The sequence below is a fragment of the Toxorhynchites rutilus genome, chromosome 2, assembly GCF_029784135.1.
Source record: "Toxorhynchites rutilus septentrionalis strain SRP chromosome 2, ASM2978413v1, whole genome shotgun sequence".
Taxonomy (NCBI): Eukaryota; Metazoa; Arthropoda; class Insecta; order Diptera; family Culicidae; genus Toxorhynchites; species Toxorhynchites rutilus.
In genome coordinates this window covers 292,689,513-292,706,170 of record NC_073745.1, presented here as the reverse complement: position 1 = coordinate 292,706,170, position 16,658 = coordinate 292,689,513, and the positions used below count along the sequence as shown (strand labels likewise).

At 35.3% G+C, this 16,658-nt stretch overlaps 1 protein-coding gene across 1 annotated transcript in view; it reads left to right on the top strand.

Annotated features, from left to right (window-relative positions):
• LOC129766963 (uncharacterized) overlaps nucleotides 1-16,658 on the top strand; it is an 88,016-nt gene that overhangs the window by 37,970 nt on the left and 33,388 nt on the right. The window contains 6 exon segments of the mRNA XM_055767560.1: nucleotides 6,231-6,423; nucleotides 6,610-6,725; nucleotides 6,786-6,966; nucleotides 7,032-7,139; nucleotides 7,204-7,259; nucleotides 7,262-7,469. Of these exon segments, the coding sequence (XP_055623535.1) occupies nucleotides 6,231-6,423; nucleotides 6,610-6,725; nucleotides 6,786-6,966; nucleotides 7,032-7,139; nucleotides 7,204-7,259; nucleotides 7,262-7,469 (862 nt within the window).

The following is a 16,658-nucleotide window of genomic DNA, read 5'->3' as shown; positions in this document are numbered from 1 at the left end:
TCAGCAAATCGTGTCCGCTTCCACAAATGTTAAACGACGCTCTCGTAAAAATGTTCAATAAAATTTGCAATTAAATATAAAAAATGTCGACAAAAATCCAGACAAATCCATACTTTTGATTTTCCAACATCCAGATGTCTGTTCAATACACCTGACAACCCTGGCATAACCCTTTATAAGGCCGTGGAAACTATGCAAGGAATCGACTCAAACTTCAGAGAACATAATCCTTTTATGAGGAAGAACACATCGTCTTCGATGAAATATAAACTATTGAAACAGTTGAAAAAATTGATGGCAATATAGTTGTCACTGTCCGTTAACTCCAAAAACATTGCTTGCCACTGCCTTGTAAACTTATTTTATTGTGCCTTTGGTTATACAAAAATAAAAAAAAATATCTCTAGTGCAGCGAAAAAAATAAATTATATACTTACAAAGAAAAACATAAAATTTGATTTTTTCATCAAATACAACATTTTTACTTGAAGAAACTGCATAAAATTACACAGTAGATCATAAATAGAACGCTTACCGTGAAAAATGCATGTTCAACGAATTTGAACAAATTATAACTTATAACAGGTTAACCAACCGCAATATCTTTAAATTAGTAAGTATTTTGTGTGAATAAGATAAAAACAAGAAAAACATTTTTTGTTTAAAATATTTGGCTATAGGGGTCTGAGGTATCGCTTAATTCTGGAAAAGGGGTCTATTGCTCAAAATAGTTTGAGAACCCCTGATTTAGAATAACAACATATTTCTTACTAAAACCAAAATCAATAGGAGAGCTCCTGAAAAGAAGGTCGATTGGTATAATTGGTTAACCGATACAGGCATGCGCCAGATGATGGGCCGTACCAACGGAAATGTCGAATAATTTCTTCAAAATAACAAAAAATATTCCTCCTGGAAATATTAGGTGTACAAATACGACTTTACTTATCCATAATATATGGCGAATGTCGTATGGCAACTAAGTTGAAGTCTCGGCAACGCATGCATTTGAAAGTATTATCACAATTTCATCACAATGAAAATGACGAGCTTTGTATCGGGTAAACGCCAACCGTACTTTCAAGCACCTTCAAAACAGACCGACCGAAAATGTAAATCTCCGGGGAACATGAATATGTAATGAGACAAAATGTTACGATACCATTTTTGTAAGATTAAATCACCTATGAAATACATAGTAAAATTTCAACGCAACATTCAGATTAAGGGATGGAGCGATCAAAATTTGGTCAACTTAAACTTAACGGTTTTTCTTGTAAGTGTGCATTCAAAAAACACAGCTCATGTTGTAAGTGTGTGTGTGAAACTGAAGAACAAACATCGAAATCGACTAATTTTTCAAATGTTAAACTGCGGTCTACCAACGTTGACTGTATCATAAAGTCATTGGAAAATGAATGTAGTACTAACTAGACAAGTACTAGAGACAAAGTTTTAATCCTCCAGTACTCGTGCGACTGTTCGTGCCTCTGTAATTTTGCTATTGTGTATTCAAGGCGTTATTTGTATTTATTTAAAGCAAAAAAAGATACAGTGATTTGCCTCTAATAGGACATACCTGGGCACCACTTAGTGTCACATTAGAGTCGATTGTGACCTGTAATTGGACATATCAACAAGCACAACACAATGTGGAAAATAAGTTAAAACAGAAAAATCCAGTAGAAAAATACATGATCTAGTAAAATGATTGGGAAATGGTTGAAAATGTCCCTAAACAAATTATCGTGTTGTACAAACTTGCACAAAGGATGTTTACAAATACGTCTAATTAGTGGATAATATCTAAAAATCCAATTATTCATGCCGCATTACAGGTCTGTCCAATTAGCTAGATATCCAATTATAGGCGAATCACTTCTTCTAATTAAATGGAAAAAAATCCAGAAAATATTTTTTCTTCAATTTCATACAGTTTCAATAATCATTTAATTCTGTCTCCTCAATACAAAATAATTGATTATTGGTCTGCGAGACTGTGAGAGGCTTAATTAAAAGAAAATCATAGGTCATACTAATAAATTCTCAATGATAATTTATTATATAAAAAAAATTATTGATTACCAAATAATTTTTTTTTATCCCTTTTGTTTATTTTAGGCTCATTAGTATTTTAGCTGTAACAGAACCGAATTTTAATCGTGTACATGTCACATATTTATCATATCTATAATTAGCACATTAGACAGTTGCCATTTTTCGGCGTTAGAGTATTCCCTTCTATACCATTGCAAATGGTACACATTTACACAGTAGCCATTTAGGCGTAAGAGTTTTCTATCTGTGCTTCAATTATCCAGTTAAGACTGGACAGCGGAGACAGTCGTTGATCCATTGTTGAGTTATTTATAGAACAGCAGCCCGATGTTTCTTGCAGAGCAGAGCAGTTTTATGGATGCATCGATCTTTTTTCGACTGTGGATCGATCTGCATCGCTGATGATTGTTGCGTGGACGTAGTTATTCTGTAACAACACAAAGATGGTCAATGAGGGCCCTGAGTTTTGAACTCACGATCGATCGCTTACTAAGCGAACGCGCAACCAATGTGGCTACGGAGACCCCCACCAAATAATTTATAAGTAATAATTTATTTTCTGTCATTTATGAACACCCCAAGAATTTTTTTTCCATATCAATACACCCAAGAACTATCTTTCGGATATATTGACTCTTATTATGTAAATTGAATCGAACGGTCAATTCGATCCATTTATTTATCACACCAAACAAATTTTCGTATTTTTTAAATCAACAGAATGTTATCGATGTTATGATGTTTGATGACTCATTTATGATGCGCGCAATATGCCTCTTCGTTACAACCGATTCTGCCTTAATGTATGAGCAGGACATCGTTTCCTGGTTGCTTCGTGTCTAATTGGACCTTTGAGACGCAAAGTAACTTTGGTTTTCTCATTGGTTGGTCGTTATATCCCATATTTCTGGCACTATTTAAATAAATTCCGTACCACTTTCTCAGATAGACCAATTTTTGTTACGATCGGGCGATTTTGTTCACTGAATATCTTTATTATTTTTCGCCCCTCTCCGTCAATAGAATACCTTTCGCCATTCCTTTAAATTCTACGTAAATCGCTAATCTGACCAACTTCTTACGTTGCACATCTAAAATTTATCTTGTAAATTGTACATTCCCAAGTATTTTTTCAAAAAACACAGATAACGGCTTGGTGATTATGCGAAAACTGGATTTTTATGCCCTGCGGTTAAACGTATGTCTCGGAAAAAAACGACGTTTGAATGTTTATATCCACCAATGCCGCCTTGTGTGTGTGATTGTGACGCACGTTCTTTCAATAAAATTGACTTAAATACACTACCCCTACAGCAAATAAGTATCCCGATAAAAAGAACATTCCTAGTTGTTTTGTAAGTGTTTCAAGTTTTGTTTCAAATGCGGCTAAACGAATGTCTATCACTGTAATAGCCATTTAAATTTCACATTAACGTTGAAAAGTTACATTTTTCCTTGCAATAAGCCATATTTGGAATTGAAAAAAAAAATTTTTTCAAGCTGTATATAATAGAGTCCAAAATTGTATGTAATCGAATCACATATAATCGAGGACCCAAGGCTTCGCCCAAAGAATAATATCAGATGGAGGACAGGGAATATCATGAGGTTCTACTTTTCTCCCCTCGCAAACAGAATTGTCGCAGTGTGTACGAGTATTCCGGAATAACCAGTATGTAACATTGCATCAGGCGAGAGATATAATTGATTCGACTTTGTTATTCAGGCTTATTTGTAAATAGTTATGGAAAAGTCGAACATTGTTATACATGAGGTTTGTTTCATAGGCGTATAGATTGAAAAAAAAAACACAGATGAATGATGTCAATTGCTGTGAGCCTAAATCGTAATATATGGCCCCACAAAATATAGTCTGGCGGTGTTTAGTTGCCTTATTTTGGGATTCACTGGTCTTTTCTTCGCCCGTCGAGTGTTTCTTTCGATTAATCTATCTAGTGGCATATTGCATCGCCTATAGCTATCACTATCAACCATAGTTTTCGTAAAAAATCCGCAAAATTTGCAGGCGTTGTTCAAATATCAACATATTCATGATGAAATGACAAATCAAACTATTCGAATGACATCTTTCTTAGGGTCAATCTACTTGTCAAACTTCCAACCAATCAACCATAGCATAATTGCATAATTATATGGTGTTTGTTCAAATTCTTTGCTTACACAGCAAATATGTGAAATGAAACAGAAATTTCTGCATTACTCGAGAACTAATCAAGCAAATTAAACCAAATTTGGCATGTGGAGGTTTTAGGGTGCAATAAATGATTATATGGTGGTTAGACACTCCTCCCCCTCTCTTAGAGGGGGGGCTGCCATACAAATGAAACACAAATTTCTGCATTACTCGAGAATTAATAAATCAAATGAAACGAAATTTGGCATACGAAGGTTTCAAGGTGCAATAAATGTTTCTATGGTGGTTAGACACTGTAAGGGGAGGGGGGGAGGTGTGGCTACCATACAAATGAAAAACAAATTTCTGCATTACTCGAGAATTAATCAAGCAAATTAAACGAAATTAGGCATATGGAGGATTCAGGGTGCAATAAATGTTTCTATGGTAGTTAGACTCTGCACCCCCCTCTTTAAGGGGGGGCTGCCTCACAAATGAAACACAAATTTCTACATTACTAGAAAATTTATCAAGCAAACGAAACCAAATTAGGTATATGGAGGTTTTAGGGCGCAATAAATATTTTCACGGTGGTTAGACACTCCACACCCTCTCTTTGGGGAGCTGCCATACAAATGAAAGACAAATTTCTGCATGACTCGAAAACTAATCAAGAAAATACCAAATTTGATATGCGAAGGCTTTAGGGGACACAAAACGTTTCTATGGCGAATAGACACTTCTCCTGTCTCTCTGAGGTGGAGGGGGACTGCCATACAGATGAAACATACATTTCCGCATAATTCAAGAACTAATCAAGCAAATGGAACTAAATTTGACATGTGGAGGTTTTATGGGGAAGAAACATTTCTAAGGTTGTTCGACACACCTCCCCCCTCTCTTAGGGTAGGCTGTCATACAAATGAAAAACAAATTTTTCGAAAACTAATCAAGCAAATTGAGCCAAATTTGGCATGTGAATATTGCCTCCTAAACAAAACGTTTCTATTGTGAATAGACACTCCTCCCCCCTCTCTAAGGGGTGAAGAGGGGAGGGATCTGTCTTTATTCAATCATATTTTCTGTATCAAACATTTATTCCATGTAACGGAGAAACATGTTATTTGCAAGTGGTTGAAAAATCTTGAACGAGAATTGTGTCTGAAAATAATCTGATATGATGAGTTTTGGTAGAAGTACTAGGATTTTTTTTGTAAAAGGTAAATTCAACGGGGTCGATTAGAAGATTAATCAATGAATAGTTCTGCGAGTGGATTCATGAACATGCGCTTAGTAAGAAAACGTGAATGTTTGAAGGTATTAATAACAAAAAAACAAATTTTGGGCGGGACGAAGTTTGCCGGGTCAGCTAGTGATGCTTATAAAAAAGTTTTGCATAATCTATAAAAAATAAGATTGCATAATCTCATTTATTAAAATTTTCGAGCTTCCGTCACGATGTTCAGTCAAATCTCAATTCTCAATGATGTGTAAGAATACATAGGGCCTGATTCTCGAATACACTACAAATACACTTCACGGTGGAAACGGAATGAAACGTATTCGCGATGACAACGGTACGGTGTCGACATCTGGATACGAGATTAGTTTCCCACTAAATTTATCATTATAACATCAAATTATCTTCAGATGAAATTTTTGTATGAGATTATTATATCACATGAAGAAAACAAAGTTTTCCACTCACATTGAATACCAGTTTGATACGAAGAAGTGAATTTTCATTTATGATTTTTTATTTGAACAGTGCTCATTCTGCCTGAAAACTCATCGTTATCTTCGACACTTCACTAACCCGTAAAACGTAGTTCAATGGCGTGCCGTTTATTTCGTTTCCACCGTGAAGTGTATTCGAGAATCAGGCCCATAATAATCGAAAATTCATATTGCTACTCAATACAGTCCCATCATTCACCGTCGTAGCAAGGCCCAATCCCAGAACTGAATCGAACCAATGAATATTCTTGCAGTACGATAGTAAATCTTTAATCATCATGCTTTCATCTATCAAACGTAGTAATTGCCACCAACGAGGAACCGATCGAAGGATGGACGGACAATATTTACGGCTTGAATGGAGTCATCGCGGGAATTGCGCTAGGAATAATCCGTGTTATGAACGTAGACGACCGGAACAACGCTGATATCATCCCGGCGGATTTCGTGGTCAATGGAGTACTGGTCGCCGGCTGGCAGACATACGTTGAACGGTAAATAACATTTTCATTGCGATGTTTTATGCGCGTATCGGTAAAGTAGAGCTGGAGTTGTGATACCTTATATAGAATTTTAGAGAAAATAATCGAATATAACGTCGTATATTTACAACAAACGTAGTGAACGGAATAATAGCTCTTTCCTCAGTTAAAATAAAGCTTTATATTGCATTACTTTAGGAAAAACAGTCATTCGATTGAGGCCAAAGCTGGCAATACGGATATGAAGGGTGTGGTTAAGTCGCGTACCAAGATCTACAACTGTGTCACCGGAAGCAACAACCCGATCACTTATCGTGAGTGGATACTTTTGGTTTATTTATTTCTTCAGTAACGATTTTCTTTCTTTTTCATAGAAAAAATTTACGAGTATTCAATTGAGGTTGGAAACCATTGTCCCCCTAAACGTTCCCTCTGGGTGGTCTGTCACAACACCACGACAAACAGGTATTTGTACGAGTATTACAAATTCCTGTATCATCTGGTACCTGCATTTCTGATTGACACGTATCTGCGGGCGATACGACGAACACCACGGTATGGTTCATATTGATACCCTAATTGTTGTTCAACCTTAATTCTCATTCTTCCTCTATCCGTAGAATAATGGATCTTTACAAAAAAGTACACAAATTCGCAACGGTTATCTCATATTTTGCCAACGGTCGATGGCATTTCGAAAAGGAAAACATGAAAGCCGTCATCGAAAGGTAATTATCCAGAAACAATTCAAACGAACACACTCATGAAAACAACGATCAACATTATTTCTAGACTCACCCCAGATGACAGATCTATGTTCCCTTGCGATGTGGACAAAATCGTATGGCAGGACTACTTCTGGACGTACATTCACGGACTCCGGAGGCACATTGCAAACGAACCGATGGATAACCTTGAGGAAGCGAAAAAGCGACACCGACAGATGCGATTAGTGCACTATTTCATCCTAACGGCGTACTACTTCTTCTGGGTGGTGCTGTTCTTCTACATCTTCAAGTGGACCCTGTTCTGAGGGGGCGCCAGTGTCGAAATTTGCTGTATAGATTGTGTGCGTGTGCAGTTGTGTACTTTTCCATATACGCGGCGATAGTTCCCGGTGGTTTCTTTCAGCGAAATCATATTGGTAGAAGCGGAAATCTTTTGTATATTTTTACATCACTTTATGTTTTCTCTAGCTTTTAATTAAGAAAGGTGTATTATCTCTTCGCATGGGCGTTAAGCGAATAAATTTTAAATTATTGACTTTAAATTCCATGTCTAATGATTGAAAGCCAATAAATATCCGAGGCATCTGATCGTTGCATTCTCACACCGACTGACTAATTACTTCTGATAATTGTTTACATTTTGCGCAAAATGTTGTTTTGCGTCGTCGATATCAATGTGACATTCTAATGCACACTCATTACTGCTTCCTTGAATTCGATATCACGCCGGTACAAGTTTACCAGTTTCCGCCGTCCGGTGTTCAATCACCTGATTCACATGCATGCTGCTTCATTTACCTGTTCGAAGTTGTCAAACGAGTGAAGCAAGAACGGCGCATACACTTGCAGTATGTCAAATCACAGAGCGCGTTTTGGTTGCCGCTGTGTTACATCATAACAGCGCAAATGCATCATCGCCACCGCGAGTGTACGTGTGTGTTAGACGACCATGATAAAGCGTAATAATGGCGACAACGATGGATCAACATCACCATTAAATTCGGCAAACAATTTGATTTGCAATTATCGAAATAAGTCGGGGTGGCTCCCATGACCGGGTGTCTAACGTTGTACTTGTCGTAATGAGAACTTTGGATTCGATTCGCGATGTGGCCAGTCGTTTCTTCGTCTTAGGAAGTTCTTCTCAGTGATATGTTTTGACGTAGAACTACGTCTTTCATTAAGGGTGCCAAATCTGAAAACAGATCACGTTTTCATGAAATATATTTAACGTTAGTACCTATTTTTGACGAGAACAGATTTTGGCGATTTACATACCAAAAGAATTGTTTGATATGTTATACATTACAATCGCCTGGTGTGTAAATGGTTAAAATTCATGAAAACTATAAGCGTTTCCATTTTCCCATACATTCGTTCCGCTGATTTGTGAGCTTTTCTACCCGTGCCCTCAACAATGAGCCACTTATCGACGAGCACCGAAAGAGAAATCATAAGATTTAAGGTGAAGATGGAAGCTAGCCACAAATGGCTGCCACAATGGCGCTCATTTCTTTCATCCCCCTCTCTCACCTCTCGCCCGAAAATCAATAATTTTGTGAAACAGTGTGAAGAAAATGATCGTTTTCGCACACGTCCTATAATTTTTTCATAATTCATAAAAGGTTATAAGAATGCAACACACAATTTTGAGGAGTAAAAATTGGTGACTACATGATCGCACTAAAGACAAAAATTAAAGAAAAACCGACTTTCACCAATGCTTGTTTTGAAGATTTCGATTAAAAGTTGAAACTTTCATTAACTATTAAAACATTAATTAATTAGAGTGCAAAATTTCTGTAGGTTTATAGGTGTTGTTCCTAAAATATTGAGAGACAAAGCATAAAAAAAGTATAAAAGCAAGAAAATTTCTGGTCGCAAAAACCAAAAAGGCCAAATGCAGGTCGTTTAGACGATGTCTAAACAGGCTAACGTTGATAAATCTAACTTTGATTTTCGTTCCATATTTTCAGTACTAAATGAGGGACGAAAAATCATTCTCGTTGAACTTCAGAGAGAGAGAGAGAGAAAGAGGAAGAGAGAGGAATTTTCTCACATTTCTTTCTCCCTGAAAAAGAATTTTGGACGAAAAATGGGTGGGTTATATTTATGATATAACCGCAAAGTTGATGTGGTAAATTGTGGTACCATTGATTAGTAAATTTGTTTGTGTTGATTAAATTATTGATTGAATGTAAAGATTCTCGAACTTAATTGAATTCAACATATTTGCTGTGAATGTAAAGAATTTGAACAAACTTATTGAATATCAAATTAATTACCGATTTAGAGCCATTTTAGTGATGCGTTATCTAACCTGACACGGCCATAATAATGAACTTCAAATGAACTTTTCCCCCCAAACCATTTTTTTTTCAAACTGGCGTACACGATATCTCAAGTTCAATCTGCATATATCTCTATCACGTGAATCACTAAGAATAATATTTTTAAAATTTCACTATTTTCAAAAAATAGGGAAACGGTGGAAAAAACGTTTTAAACCGCATGTCATTTTCGTTTTATTGTTGAAAGATTTATAAACAAATAATAATATGATGGACAGTTAAAGTATTCTTTGTTTCAATTTTACGGAGCTCGAAAAAACGTCTGAAATTTGTGTATCTACACTAGAATACCCCCTTAAGATTGATTTCTATAAGAGAGGCAATATTAAGTTACAAATAAAGCTGTCCAAGAACGGTGCATATTTGACCCAAATTGGGCAACCCGAACCATACTAAATAAAGTTTGGAATTTCACGTAAAAATAATCGCTTTCTTTTTCCAAGTAGGAGTGTTCCATATGAAACAGTGCCATGGCGTAGACGATTTGAGGCCTTTCGGTTTTTTATGACAACTACATTTTTTTAAATATTTAAATTCAAAAAAAAATTTTTTTTATTGGCTGATGCGGTTGGGAATTTCAAAAACTCCTTCATAGGACATAATCTTTAATGTACTTCATAAATATGAGGAAAAAATCGAATACATTAGAACCTCGATTATCCGCGAGCGGTTGATCCGCGGTGCGGATTATCCGCGAAAGTGAGTTCCCTAGTAAATCCATAAACCTTCCCGAAATTTGCCAGTCAGTGGTAGAGTCTTGCTTTTTTGTTTTGGTCATGGCTTTCACATTATCTGATCACTGATGTACACGACCTTACAGATTGATAGTTCAATAATTTCTGTATTAATGAAACATAGTTTTCATGATAAAATATATATTTTTCGTGTTTGTACCTCATTTTAAGTCTTATATTGCATTATCCGCGATATTCGTTATACGCGATGGCCTAGCCCGACTATTTCGCGGATAATCGGGGTTCTACTGTATAACGCTTTGCCTATCTGAAAGGACAACTTACGGAACCCGGAGGCTACGAGTTTTGTGTCGACAAGTTTATAAGAAACATAATTCGTGGCGCCAAATTATTGATTTTTTTTCTGATATCTGGCATCCGCCCGCCATCTTGGATATTCAAGATCGTGGAATACGCAGTTTTATAATGACAGCATAGGTGAAGGTGTGTCCAAATCTCTTATCACTCGATCAACGGAAAGGAGGACGATTTTCTATTAATATGGGCCAACCCTTCATACATACAAACAGGTCAAGCTAAATAAAACCGTTCAATAAAAATGGTAATGGATCTCGTTTTCCCCAGCCTTATATTTTCGTATCTATTAAAGTTATTCGCCTGTTTGTATGCTAAATGTTTGTATACAAACACAAGCTGCGTGCGTCAGTAACTAAGCAGTTGAATGGTTTGTTAGCTAAAGGGGCAACAGGTTCGTCGAACGAAATTTTTCAGTGTTGCCAATAATACTCTAGAAAATTAAAGCTGAATTCGAGGCCGTTGATAATTGTTCAGTATCGTGATGAGAGTAAATATGTACGATAGTTCGTTTTGATGTGAAGCTCAATTTTCAATGAATATATAATTAAAAACATGAACAAGTTACTTGATATATTATGCGCATGGTTTACATTTTTCATGCTCAGATTAAGTCTGGTCTGAAGCGAAATTTGATAGAATAATAAATTTAAATATGTTTTAACGTATACTTGGCATTCAGGTTGCAATATAGCTCTCGATAACTTCCACCAATTGTTGATTTTTGGCAGCGGGGTTATATTCGTTTGCATTCAATTTCTGCTTCGTTTTGCTGTCAAATCAAGTTGCGTACAATTCAAATGTTGCATAAGAGCAGGCGATATATAGTTGAGAGTAGAGAGTTTCAAATCTGACACTTCCAACCCTTTATAAGGCCGTTGAAACTAGGCAACGAATCGACTCCAACTCCAGAAAACATAATACTTACATGAGGAAGAATACATACAGGTCGGACTCGATTATCCGGAATTCGATAATCCGGAAGTTTTCTGAAGTAATTTAGCTCCGGAGTGATTAAGCTTTGATTTTTTTTTATTTATGTTTTGGATAATTTGTTAATATGCTTTATAAATATGATCATTTGCACAAAATTTAACGTAACTAGGTAGACTAGAGGACTGGGATAGGGTTTTTTTTTCTTAGAATTAGTTTCGGTAATCCGCAGTAGATTTATATACGTCGAAAATTCTTATGTGAAATGAATGCATTGATTTGATATTCAAACATACCTTATATGATAATTTGTTGAATAATGGATGTAGCCAGAATGAGCAGGATACGCTCAATATGTTTAAATCCGGTTATTCATAGGGTAAATTTTGCTTGTTCGGCTAAATGAATAATTTTTAGTTTGAAAACAAATACATGTTAACGATGTGCATTACGGTGCCAATAAAAATAATCATCTCAAATTTACGAACGGGACTTCCTTAAAAATGTTGATTTCCGCGAAAAGATACACTATACAAAATTTGAGCTCAATCAGACTCTATCTACTAGTGTCTTAAAGATGTCAAAGTTTGAGTATTTCGAAAACCGAAAAACCATCCAAAAGAGGAGTATATGAAATCGGAGTTTTGGAGAAAAAATTGTTCGATTGAAAACGTCTTCAAATTGCATGAAACGTCGAGATCTACTGTCACTTTTTTTGTCATCTAAGTCCCAGAGAGTCGATTTTCTTAGAGAGATTTCCAACTTCAACGTCTTTGCGACACTAGGAAATAAAGTCCGATTGAGCTGAAATTTTTCATAGGGTGTTTTTTCACGGGAATCAACATTTTCTAGGAAGTCCCTTTCTAAAATTCGAAAGTCATTTTTTTCCATACATTCATTGGCACTTTAATGTGCATAATATGCAGCAAGGCAAAAACTAAAAGCTAACATTTTGTGAATGAATGATTTTATCTAAAATATTTCTACGTAATTCTAGTAGCAGCGATCGTCTTTCCAAAGGGAGTCCGTTTTCCTCAGTCCAAGTAAAAACTTTATCGATTCCACATAAGGCTACTTCATTTGAAACGCAATTTTCGGACTCTTCATCTTCATCAACTTGATGTGGTTCGAAAAGTGATGAAGCATTCGTTCCCTCGGCAGTCGAAATTAAGTTTTCATCTTTGTAGAAAGATGTGTTCGTATGCAAAACAAAGTTGACTATGTCATCGTCGTTCAGAACGTCAAACTCCATGTCATCGTCTTGCACGGTATTGTCTTGGTCCATCAATTTCTGCTGAATCAAAAGCATGCATTCTATTAGTACCAACAACGGGATGTCGGCATTCTCCATGACTCGACAATGCAGAATGGTCCAGGAGGTGCATTGAGGCGGAAATAAACATTTAGTGCTCGACAGTTATTCTCTAGATAAAAACTGTCTTCCACTAAGTTGTTACATATAAAAGAGCGCTCATTTTTATGTTATCAAAAATAGGGTGACCAAAATTGTCGATGAAATAAAAAATATAACTTTATTATCTTTGTAGATAGAGGTAAACATAGTTCGACAATGTTGTAGTCTCAGTTATTTGAGACATCTTTGTGGAACAATTTTTTTTCTATCTCTTGAAATAACCGATATAGCGTCTTTTTGTAAGCTGCGTTAGGGTCACCATGGAAAAAACTGAAATCATACTACTCTGTAACTTTTATATTTCAAATTCTACATGCAAACTCGAAAAACTTTCAGAGCTTACAAACATTTTGCGATGCTGAACTTGTCAATATCTCAACTCCACTCAAAGTTACTGATATTTCTTCCCAACAAAAACGCTCTCTTCAAATGTTTGTCATTTTTGACGTAGGACTACGTCTTTGATTTCTATATAAAGGGGTCACTACGAAAAATGTATCGTTTATTAAGAGTTTTCAAATGCATATTACGCAGAATCGTTCTTACGATATATGATATAATAATGACATATATTATATCATATATCGTAAGAACGATTCTGCGTAATATGCATTTGAAAACTTTATCCAGTATTTTGGGCAACTTTATCCAGTATTTTTGGTGCCTGAGACATCAACAGGGGAAATAATAAGCAACTGAGCAACTTAACAAATAAAAGAGGTATGTTTCGTGAGCGAATGCGATGGTAAATCATGTATTATGCATTCTTTCTTTCAACTTCGTTCCCATTGTGTGCAACACAACAGTGTGTACTAATTCATTCTATCAAAAAAATTAGCAAGACCTTTTTCGAAGTAATCAGATGCAACTGCAAAACAGTAAAAGCAATACTTGAAGTATTGTTAGTATTGACATCTATTATTGATACATAACTGCTTTGCAGTCCAGTTAACGTACGCTCTGTTATAGATAAGTCCAGTTGAAGATAGTCAAGTAAGCAAATGGCTTCTGTATATGACGGGGTAATGGTAACATGGGCAATTGTACAGCGAAAAATGATATTAATACTAGGGGGGTGGCAGCGATTATCATGCGAGGACTTTTTGAGACCGGCATTACATCGCGTCACAAAAACGAAACGAAATGAAATATTAATAATCTTCATGGCTCAAATTCATAATTCTCAATGACTCAATTTCTTCTATGATAGATTGAGCAGTAGTGAATACTGATTTAACAAACGAACGCAATTCGCAAGAAAAAAGTGACGTTTGGTAGGCAGATTAAAAAACTCATTCGTACGAAAACTAGATTAGGCGTTTCGTTCGAATAGTTTAATTTTTGATAGTTCGAATGGATGGCTTTTATTCGTACAAAGAATGAATGAGGGTGATAGTCGGCAAACGAACAATGTTTCACCGAAAAATCGTAAGGATTTTCAACTTGTTTTTTGTTTCTTCCCCATAAACTTCATATTCAATTTAATTAATGACGATATATATTTTTTTGTTTATATATATTTTTTATATTAAAAAAAAATATTGTTCTGAACCATTACAGTCCTACGTCAAATTTCCGTCCGTGCCCCTAGGCTCAGACACTTCTACTTTTCTGGGGCAAACATAAACAAAGTTAAATAGTGGCATTCAAAAGAACATATTTCACTCTAAATGATGTGTGATTTTCAAAATTATGTTATTTTTTGTATTTGAGTAAATTAAAATTGAAATTATGAGTTTTTGTGTAAAAAAAACCATCAATAACTTTTAGTACGATTAATATATTGACAAGTTCTGCATCGCAAAATTTTGGTATTGATAAGCTCTAGAAGTCGTATGAATACAATTTTGATGCAGAATTTAATATATAAGTTGGAGTAAAAACCCCTTTTTTTCCATGGTCACCCTAATGCAACTTAGAAAAAAAGCGCTCAATCGATTATATTAAAAGATAGAACAAAGTTTTGTTCTAAAAAGTTGTTTAAAATAACTGGAGCAACAACATTGTCCAACTATGTTTATCTCTATCTATAAAGATAAGAAAGTTAGATTTTTCATTTCATCGACAATTTTAGTCACCCTTTTTTTGATAACATAAAAAGAGCGCTCTTTTATATGTAACAACTTTGTTGAAGACTGTTTTTGTCCAAAGAATAAATATCTCCAACAAAATTGTTTTTAGCGCTTTCTATCTAAGTTGTATCAGTGTAACCATGAAAAAACGGGTTTTTTACTCTAACTTTTATGTTTTAAATTCTACATCAAAATTGCCGTCGTACGACTTTTAGAGCCTATCAATACCTATATTTTTCGGTGCGGAACTTATCAATATCTTAATCCTGCACAAAATTATTGATAATTTTTCACCCAAAAACTCATGATTTCAATTTTAATTTACACAATCACAAATAATAACATAGTTTTGAAAATTCCATATCATATAGAGTGAAATTTGTTCTTTCAAATTCCGTCAACAAGCATTTCTTATGTTTGCCCCAGAAAGAATGACAAACATTTGAAAAGAGCGTATTTTTTGGGAAGAAATATCAATAACTTTGAGTGAAGTTGAGATATTGACAAGTACTGCATCGACAAATGTTTGTATTAGTAAGCTCTAAAAGTCTTTCGAAGACAGTTTGCAAGTAGAATTTGAAACATTAAAGTTAGAGCAAAAAAAACAGTTTTTCTCATGATGACCCTAACGCAACTTAGAAAAAAGGCGCTATATCGATTATTTCAAGAGATAGAAACAAACTTTGTTTTACAGAGATGTCTCAAATAACTTGGACTACAACATTTTCGAACTATGTTTACCTCTATCTATAAAGATAATAAGATTATATTTTTTATTTCATCGACATTTTTGCTCACTCTGTTTTTGATAACATAAAAATGAGTGCTCTTTTCTATGTAACAACTTTGTCGAATATAGTTTTTGTCTAGAGAACAACTGTCGAGCTATGAATGCGAATTTCCACTTAACTGCATCTCCTGGGCCATTGTGCAATGGAATTAGCCGGTAGAAAAAATTTGATTTTGAAATATACCATTTGAGGGGCTTAGAATGAAAAAGGGTGTAAGTGATTTGATCGATTTCTCTTTTGGTCATAACTTAGCTGCAAATACATTCCCAGCTGTATTTAACAATGTGGAAGATAGGTCAGAACCTCATCTATCATACTATAGCAAACTTAAATTGGAACGTTTTTGCAGTTGAGTTATTAACTAAAGAAAAAGTTGATGAAGATAAATCGAGCAAATCACGCACACCCCTTGCATTCTAAGCCCCTCATTTATTTTACTGAATAAACTGCATGATCTTACTAAGTACAACGCACAGAGAACCTTTTCAGTGAAAAACTTATCAACTTGTTGCATTTTAAACGAATTTAAACATAATGTTCTGCCTGCGCTCCAAAATCGCGGTTTTTCTACATTAAAACTTCCAAATTAATATCGTACATTTATGGTATCCCTAAAAAATTGGAGTATTAGAGTTGGAGTACCTTTAGAAGTGAAAGCGAAAGAAATATTTTTTTCTGAGTGGCAATATAGTTGCCACGGACCTATAGAGGGTTAAGACACAGATGAGATTCGAGCCAAAAACAGATGCAGGATAGTTTCGGGTCTTGAAGCTAGTCTCATTATTCTCGAATGTCTCGCTACACTTTCGTCGCCCAGTGCGATTCGGTCGAGTTTCTTGCGTGGCCCTAGGGGCGCTGAAGAAATAAGTGGGCAACGATAATAATGAATTCGGGTTCGACTCAGGACTA